We start from the raw sequence: 10,000 nt of genomic DNA, 5'->3' as shown, positions 1-10,000 counted from the left end.
CTATTAATACACACTCATACACACCTATTAATACACACTCATACACACCTATTAATACACACTCATACACACTCATATACACTCATACACACCTATTAATACACACTCACTAATACACTCCAATTAATACACACTCATACACACCTATTAATACACACTCATACACACCTATTAATACACACTCACTAATACACACCTATTAATACACACTAAACACACACCTGTTAACACACACTCATCAACACACACCTGTTAACACACCTATTAATACACACTCATACACACCTATTAATACACACTCACTAATACACACCTATTAATACACACTCATACACACCTATTAATACACACTCATACACACCTATTAATACACACCTATTAATACACACTAAACACACACCTGTTAACACACCCTCATCAACACACACCTGTTGACACACCTATTAATACACACTCATACACACCTATTAATACACACTCACTAATACACACCTATTAATACACACTCATACACACCTATTAATACACACTCATACACACCTATTAATACACACTCATACACAACTATTAATACACACTCATACACACCTATTAATGCACACTCACCAATACACACCTATTAATACACACTCATACACACCTATTAATGCACACTCATACACAACTATTAATACACACTCACTAATACACACCTATTAATACACACTCATACACACCTATTAATACACACTCACTAATACACACCTATTAATACACACCTATTAATACACACTCATACACACCTATTAATACACACTCATACACACCTATTAATACACACTCATACACAACTATTAATACACACTCATACACACCTATTAATACACACTCATACACACCTATTAATACACACTCATACACACCTATTAATACACACTCATACACACCTATTAATACACACTCATACACACCTATTAATACACACTCATACACACCTATTAATGCACACTCATACACACCTATTAATACACACTCACTAATACACACCTATTAATACACACTCATACACACCTATTAATACACACTCACTAATACACACCTATTAATACACACTCATACACACCTATTAATACACACTCACTAATACACACCTATTAATACACACTCATACACACCTATTAATACACACTCACTAATACACACCTATTAATACACACTCATACACACCTATTAATACACACTCATACACACCTATTAATACACACTCATACACACCTATTAATACACACTCACTAATACACACCTATTAATACACACTCATACACAACTATTAATACACACTCATACACACCTATTAATACACACTCATACACACCTATTAATACACACTCATACACACCTATTAATACACACTCACTAATACACACCTATTAATACACACTCATACACACCTATTAATACACACTCACTAATACACACCTATTAATGCACACTCATACACAACTATTAATACACACTCACTAATACACACCTATTAATACACACTCATACACACCTATTAATACACACTCATACACACCTATTAATACACACTCACTAATACACACCTATTAATACACACTCATACACACCTAATAATACACACTCATACACAACTATTAATACACACTCATACACACCTATTAATGCACACTCACCAATACACACCTATTAATACACACTCATACACACCTATTAATACACACTTATTAATACACACTCATACACACCTATTAATACACACTTATTAATACACACTCATACACACCTATTAATACACACCTATTAATACACACTCATACACACCTATTAATACACACTCATACACACCTATTAATACACACTCATACACACCTATTAATGCACACTCACCAATACACACCTATTAATACACACTCATACACACCTATTAATACACACTCATACACACCTATTAATACACACTCATACACACCTATTAATACACACTCATACACACCTATTAATGCACACTCACCAATACACACCTATTAATACACACTCATACACACCTATTAATACACACTTATTAATACACACTCATACACACCTATTAATACACACTCATACACACCTATTAATGCACACTCACCAATACACACCTATTAATACACACTCATACACACTTATTAATACACACTCATACACACCTATTAATACACACTTATTAATACACACTCATACACACCTATTAATACACACTTATTAATACACACTCATACACACCTATTAATACACACTTATTAATACACACTCATACACACCTATTAATACACACTAAACACACAACTGTTAACACACCTATTAATACACACTCATCAACACACACCTGTTAACACACCTATTAATACACTCATACACACCTATAAATATAAATACACACTCACCAATACACACCTATTAATACACACTCACCAATACACACCTATTAATACACACTCACTAACACACACCTGTTAACACACTCATTAATACACACCTATTAAAACACACTCATACACACCTATTAATACACACCTATCGATACACACATTTACCAATACACACCTATTAATACACACTCATTAACACACACCTTTTAACACGCTCATTAATACACACTTATTCACACACAAACACACACTTGTTGATTTTTTATGCTGTCTCTCTCTCTCTCTCTCTCTCTCTCTCTCTCTCTCGTTGCAGATGATTGAGACAGAGTGTTTTAGTGACCTTAACGTGTTCGGGCCGCAGGGGATGCGGTCCCCGGACCTGGACTGGACTCAACCTCCCGAGGCTCCGCGCCGAAGCCTGCTGGACCGCATCTTCAGGAGGAATGTAAGGATCTCCTCATCCTCCTCGCACACAGAGGAGCCGGCCCGAGAACACAGCAGCTAACTACAGACCAGGTTCTACACACACACACACACACAGCCATGTATTTTCACCAGATCTCCATATTGCATAAATATATGTATATATATATATCATCATGTCTTCTCATCATCTTCTCCGTTCTTCTTTTTAGCATCCAGAGGCGACCGTCGCTCGCAGCCGAGTCTCGTCTTCCAGTGTCAACTCCGTGTTGACTCCGTGTCAAACTCCGCCCCCTAGTGGACACTCGCTTGCGGGACTACAGGGAACCCGAATGAGCGATGTGTAGATAGAGAAAGAGGAAAAGACTCACGTCATGTAATAGACAACGGGATTTTTCCCATCCTGGAATTTTCCCAAGGCGTTCCTGCTGGAGGGCTGGAGATGATTCAGAAGCGACTCAGCTTTGGAGACGCTAAAGACGTTTCTTTATTATTATAATTATTATTTTTTTTAACGAAACAGATGAACCTTCACCTCATGATCCCTCAGGATTGCTGGACCAGATAAAAAAAAACAAAAAAAAAACAAAAAAAAAACAGAAAGAGCCACTGACAATGACGGAATATTAAACTCTTTATTATTCAGGGGATTTTACTGAGGCCTCCACAGGGAAGGGGACGAGGGGACGACGAGCGTCTCGACCCGCCGCCCGACGAGGGAAAAAGCTAACGGAGTGGACTGAAGAGACTTGACACACACTTGACACACAGACACACACAGGCCTTCAATCGTTCATGCTCTCTCTCGATCTCTTTTCTTCTCCTCCGTCCCTCTATTGGTCCATGACACACACCTCCGGACCTCCATATTGCCTTGCGTTTTTACACTCAGGCCAAAGATACGACACGCAGTTACTCAAAAACTCACTTCCTGTCCTTTTTCGTTCGAGGCTAGACCTAAAAAACAGCACAACTCGGACATGCTAGCCGCTGTTTTTCCACTCGTTTCGCACTTGTCTATCCATAAAAGGGACGCTTTATCGAAGAAAAAAAAGTTTCCTCAGAAAACGTCCTGTCTCACGCTAGCTCGCTAGTTTACGATTAAATCTATAAAGGGTGAAGGTTTATAAATATGACTGAAAAACTAGTGTTAGCTAGCAAAGTTATTGACATTCCTCTAGAAAAAATTCCGTCAGGTTTGCTTGTGTTAGCTAGCAGCCCAGCATTAACAGGTCTATCTGGTTAGCATTAGCGGAGAATTGATTGGATAATGTATGTTAATTAGCCAGCATTAGTGAAGGTTAGTACTACTTGACATCTCAGAAATCCAGTCATGGTTAACATCCAGAGTAGTAAAAAAAAAGGAAGAAATCCTGTCAAGCTAGCGCATAGCATAATTTTTTAGCTGGCTTGTGGGTTCTAAAAGTAAACATAATTAAGTTTTATTAATATAACTCAAAATCCCTGTCAGAAATCTTGCCTAATTTGTGCTAGCCAGCTGACTAGCGTAGTTCTACACAATTCTAGGCTTTCATGAATATGACTTCTTGTCAGGTTAGCTTACATTACATTTATGGTCCTTTCAGGTAAGCTCATTTTAGCTAGCTTGTTACAGCTAGATAGATGATGGATAAAAAACATTTTTGTGAAGAACTATTGGTGTCTGAACTCTTGAGTAGTTAGCTCATGTCAGTTATTTAGCCCAGGTCTGTGGTGAAGATTATGAATATGTAAATGTGGTTAAGCTAGCTAGCGATCAGAATTAAGATAAGTCTTTTTCAGAAATCCTGTCACTTTAGCATTTAGCATTTTTTTTAGATGAAGCGTCCCTTACAGAAAAAAAATGCATCTTTAACATACAGCAGTTTGATAAGTTTGAGGACGGAGTTCAGCCCTAACAAGTTTCTACTTGTACAACAATGCTAATGCTCGCTTCCTGTGTGCGATTTGAAGGAAATTAGCCCGAATAATGAGACGGGAAAACGGTGGTAGTCTTCTCAAACCAGCAGATAAACAGATCGACAGCACAACAGTCAATCAGGGAGCTTTACTTCGTTCATCTCATCTCCAATGTCCACCCTTTAACAGTTGAAGGAATTCTACAGTGGCGGCGATTAGCTGTCTACGGCTAATCAGTCGTCCTCGTTCACTCAATGCTGCCATAGAGCATTAACATGCTAGCGTTAATACTGCTAACCCTGCGTTCACACGGCAGCCTCGTATTGCTGTGACCTCATATACAAGAAGAAGCTTTTGGAAACTGTCACCGCTAGCAGCAGAGTTTTATCCGTTTATTTCGCTAAATGATGATTAAATAATAATAAATCAAAATTGTTTGTTTTTAAAAAATGTGTACATTTTCTAAATTTGAAACACTGGGTACACTTTTACATACCCCTGAAAGTCAATTACGCTACATTAATGTTAGCGGTGTACATGCATGACTTCAGAATTAAAGCGTCTGTTCATTAGCTCCGCCCACTTTTCCTTTGCCAAACGGCTGCCAGTGTGAACGCAGGGTAACGGAGGAACGCTGTCCGTGCTAAAAGCTAAAGGAAAACAATGACCTTATGTGCTGTTAAATTTTTTAAATAACAGTCGTAAAAGTCACAAGAAGGAAACTCTTCATGAAGAGTATCAGATGTTTGGTACGTCGAAGTGATGAAATTGTGTTACGTACCGCATCTGGGACAGTGACGACACAAATCCGGTCGCCTCATCTTCACTCCTGGGAGCTTCTCAATGACTTGAGGGACTGATAAACCTTCCCAGACCTTCCCAAACCTTCTTCATCTCCACTGCACTCTTCTCTAGAATGCTGCCAAACACGGCGTTACCCAGCATGCGGCGTTAACGAACACGTGGCGTTAATGAACGCAGCTCTCCTTCCAGTCTCGGGCGTGGCTCCACCCTTCCCCTGAACCCGAGGCGTTTTCACCGTACTGTTTACATTCAGTAAAGCAGGTTCACCTGAAACCAGCGTACCTCAGCACACCACACACACCACATCACAGCATTTCAGCTTCACACCACTCCGTGTCCTTCAGACACGTTGCACATGTGGCGAACATCTGCATTCTTTCCTCCTCCAGACGTATCCTGCAATTAGATCAAATGTGTGCTAGTATTGAAGCGGGAAAGAAAAATGCATTTAATAGGACAAACTGATCGCTAGTTTCGTTTACTGCCAGAGCGTATGTTATTTTTCGGATTGAACGTCGAGAACTTCGCCAACGCACGTGAGTTCATTCCTTCCACAGATTAGATTGATTTCAAAACAGGGTGCCTGAAATGAAACCATGCTGTATTTGTTCTCGATAAACGAGAAGGTGTGTGCAGACGTTTAGCTGGGACATGCTAGATCACCCTACCACTACTAGCTAGTTAGCTAAAAATTTTCAATCAGGAAAAGTGACTATTAACAGAGCGACTGTTTATAGAGAAGGAAATTTCAACTTTTCAGTTCAGTTAAAATTCTAATTTAATGCTAACACTGCACTAAGTAGTCACGGTGACTAGCGTGGGAGGGTGGGAAGGTTGGCACGTGCCTGCAGAGGAGTCGTGTATTATAAATGACGAGCTAGATGTTTATAATAAAGGTAAAACAGGGAAGTGTTGTGATTTCATTCTAAACATTTTGGGTCCAGTTTAATAGTTTTTACGGATCATTCGTATACAGAGAATCCGTTAGAACAACTGTATCGGGACGGAGAGCCAGTTCTTTATTTCACAGATAAGCTACATATTTTCCGGTTCCTATAAACATTTCTGTAGTCGCCGGCCGTCTCCGAGCCCCACCTCAAACTCCACCCCCCACCGCTGAAGGTGCGGATGGGAAGACGTCCCGGTGTGAGTGTGTACAGGATCGTGTCGCGTAGCCATTAGCCGTGTTGAGAATCTGTCCATTGTGTCACGACACGATCGGGGTTAAAATTCTATGATGGTAGAATTGTTCCGTGTTTATTTTCTCGTGTTTTCTTTTGCTTTAAATGACTGATTTAAGCGAATTGAGATTCTTGCTGTAATACTTGGAAAGAATTTAACGAAGGACGACAAGCTAGCAGCTAGCTACCACATCTACGATAATGAACTAAAAGAGAACTGAAAGATTATGGCAGTCACAGTTCTGTTCAGTTATGCTAACTCACCTCCGTTACTCGGCTAGCTAGCAACAATCACAAGATTTTTTTTTCCTAGCTAGCTCAATCTATCTAGAGAATATTCATCCATATGAGCTCAAGCTATCTAGAGAATTGTCGGAATATTCATCCATATGAGGCCAAACTCAGATTAACATAGCTGAGCATGCTAATTTGAAGCAATCTGATCATTGTTACCAAACAGCTAAGAAGAATTTAATAATGCAACAAATGGATTAGTTAGATAGCTAAGTTCCGGTGAAATAGACTTCAACAGGACATTACCCGCTAGCTTGCTAACTCTCTAAGCAAAGTCTGTTGCTGATAAAAAATCATAAGAAAGCTAGCTAGCTAGCTCAGTTCACCTCAGGAGATTAACGCTGTCTAGCTAATGCTGAGCTAAAACAATGTCTTCAGCCAATAAAAAATCTTGATTACGTGAACATTACCACAGCACAAGTTCTAGCTAACCTGGGAACATCAGGCTAATTAGCATTAACCGTTATAAATCTATTCACACAATTCACTTAAATGAGTTGTTTGACGAAAGCAAACACGTTTTTTTGTTTTTTTTTGGTGAAAGACCCGTTGCTTTTAGTCGAAAGGAAGGCTTTAATGTTAGTAGATGCAGTAGCGTTCATCGTGATTGGTTGAGACTGATTAGGGCGTGGTGTTTGGTGTTGCAGTATTTCCGTACAGCGTTTCGATCATCGAGCGTCACGACGTCCGTCCGTGTCATTTCATATCGAGGACGTGATGGAGTGTGTTATTCGGAGCATGATTTTCTATTTCGATACGTTAGCATTATTACACTTGTACACTTGGTGTATTACAGCACGAGCGATTTTCCATTTTACATGCGCGATGTGACACAACGATTTGCCAGGCGGCTGGGCACGTCCCGACAATCCGTGAAAAATATCCTGATAAATTACAGATTACGTTCACTTTTTTATTTTTATTTTTTTTAAAGCTAACGTTAGCTAAATTGTTAGTCTACGTACAATTAGCTAGATTCACCCTTTACCGAGCCCTGATTATTAGCACGTGCCTAGCGGTGACATAGCGAAGATGCTGCATTAAAGGGACATTGCCTTCTTTTAAATCAATGACCAAATGATTTTTTTAAGGGAATCAGAAGTGGGATTTATTTTGGATGTGATAAAAAGAGGATTTTTCTGTTGTTCATTTTAACCTGTAGGAGAGTCGAATCCAAACAAAGTGCCTCCTTTTTAGCCGTGCAGTCCGGGTTCGAGCCCACGTCAAGGTTTGCACTTTGTGTGTCACTTCTGTCCATTGTCTGTGTGCGTGACACACACAAACTTACACACCCACACACACTTACACTGTTGCACACACACACACACACACACACACACACACACACACACATATATACACACACTTATACGCACATGTGATTTAAACAGAAAGGTGTCATACTACGCTGATTGCATGTGAAGCCGAAGCTGTCAAAGTCCATCTGAATAAAACCTGTGCTGGCCTGAACATTACTCTGTGATGTGTTTATCTGCTTTATCTCATGAATGAGTTTTTACATCGTTATGTAACACATCAAACCGTTCACTGGAACTACAAACTGTATGGATACTACAATATAGTGTAGTTTACCTTTTCTTACAGTAACTATTAGGAGATTCCATAAAACCAGTGCTGGTCTTTTATACACAAGGTGATATCAAAAGGTTTAGAGACTGATTTTGTAACTCACCAACAGATGGCAGCACTAGGCTGCACGCACAGTCACAGGACGCAGCGACCTTTATAAGTCAGTGTGCCAAAAGATGGTGCTGTTCTGGTGCTGTTCTGACCATGTGCATTAGCACGTCTGAGATTTCATCATGGACAAGTTACTGGGTTTCCGCAGGGTCTTAAAAAGTGTTAAATTAAAAAATCTAAATTTAAGGTTTTAAAAATTCTTAAATTTGCTGTTTTAGGTCTTCAATCATTTTAAACAGGTCTTAATTTTCCGATGTCCATGTAACGCGCCTCTAATGCTCATCGAAATGCGTTATAAAAAAAAGCACTTTAGAACGCTTTTGTTTGTGATGTAGTAGTTCCTTCTTTCGCTGGTCCAAATATAATTCGCTATATTACAACTACAAATGAGACCAACATGCAACAGATTTCTGTCACTGGTGAAAATCTCTCAGAGTGTAATACAGACTTTAAAAGGTTTTTTAGTTTTCAGCAGTGATGAAGTGCAAGTTTACTTGGCTTTAAAAAAAAATGAATGAAGGGTTCGGTTAAGGTCAGTCTCTCACGACGTATTTGTGGATTTTTAATGTCACGATAAAGGTTTAAAATTTCATTCTTGAACGTAAAATTCTGTGTAAACTGGGAAAATCGGCTGCGGAGACGTTTGACGTGACGTACGATTTGAGGTGTTACGAGTGGCACACTCACTTCAAGAGCAGAAGAACATCACTGGACGATGACAAGAAATCAGGAAGACCTTCGATGGGCTCAACCCTCGAAATTCTGTAAACCGTTCAGCAACTTGTGCATGATGATTGTCGGAAAACAATCCACATGATCTCACTTCCACACACACATACCACTCGCCAGATTTGGCTCCTGCAGACTTCACCCACTTCCTGAAAATGAAGATGCAGCTCAAAGGTCACCGTTTTGATGACGTTGCGGAGATCCGGCACGAATCGCAGAAGATGCATGACACGCTTTGAAAAGAAGACTTCCAGGACATGTTCCAGAAGAACACTGGGTGTGCTGTAATCCTGTGCAAGGAGACCAGCTGCTGGTAAATTTCCAGAGGTCCACACTAGTCTTCATGGCATTGAGGGTGCTGTTGGTGGTGGAACAGCATGCTGCAGGCTTTAAGCTTCTCTCTGTAGGCCAATTCATCATCGCTGATGAAGTGACACCACTCTGGGGACATCTACATGCTAGATGATAATGTTAGAGTTATGCAGTGGAAAACAGGAACATAGATACTTCTTGGAACTATGTTATCAGATACTTCTTACCGTTTGTTTGCTTTCAAACTTA

The 10,000-nt window shown here is 39.7% G+C and overlaps 1 protein-coding gene across 2 annotated transcripts in view; it reads left to right on the top strand.

The window, feature by feature from the left end:
• The window catches only part of grk5l (G protein-coupled receptor kinase 5 like), a 53,430-nt gene extending 44,951 nt beyond the window's left edge, over positions 1 to 8,479 (top strand). For both annotated transcript variants that reach the window (XM_083554288.1, XM_083554287.1), the window contains 2 exons: positions 2,722 to 2,924; positions 3,044 to 8,479. In XM_083554288.1, the coding sequence (XP_083410414.1) occupies positions 2,722 to 2,913 (192 nt within the window). In that variant the 3' untranslated portion in view covers positions 2,914 to 2,924; positions 3,044 to 8,479. The remainder of the gene's footprint in view (positions 1 to 2,721; positions 2,925 to 3,043) is intronic.
• The last annotated feature ends 1,521 nt before the right edge of the window (positions 8,480 to 10,000 follow it).

This window comes from Silurus aristotelis, assembly GCF_946808225.1.
Source record: "Silurus aristotelis genome assembly, chromosome: 11".
Classification (NCBI taxonomy): domain Eukaryota; kingdom Metazoa; phylum Chordata; class Actinopteri; order Siluriformes; family Siluridae; genus Silurus; species Silurus aristotelis.
Note: the sequence above shows the minus strand (reverse complement) of the source record. Positions and strands in the feature narration are given on the sequence as shown.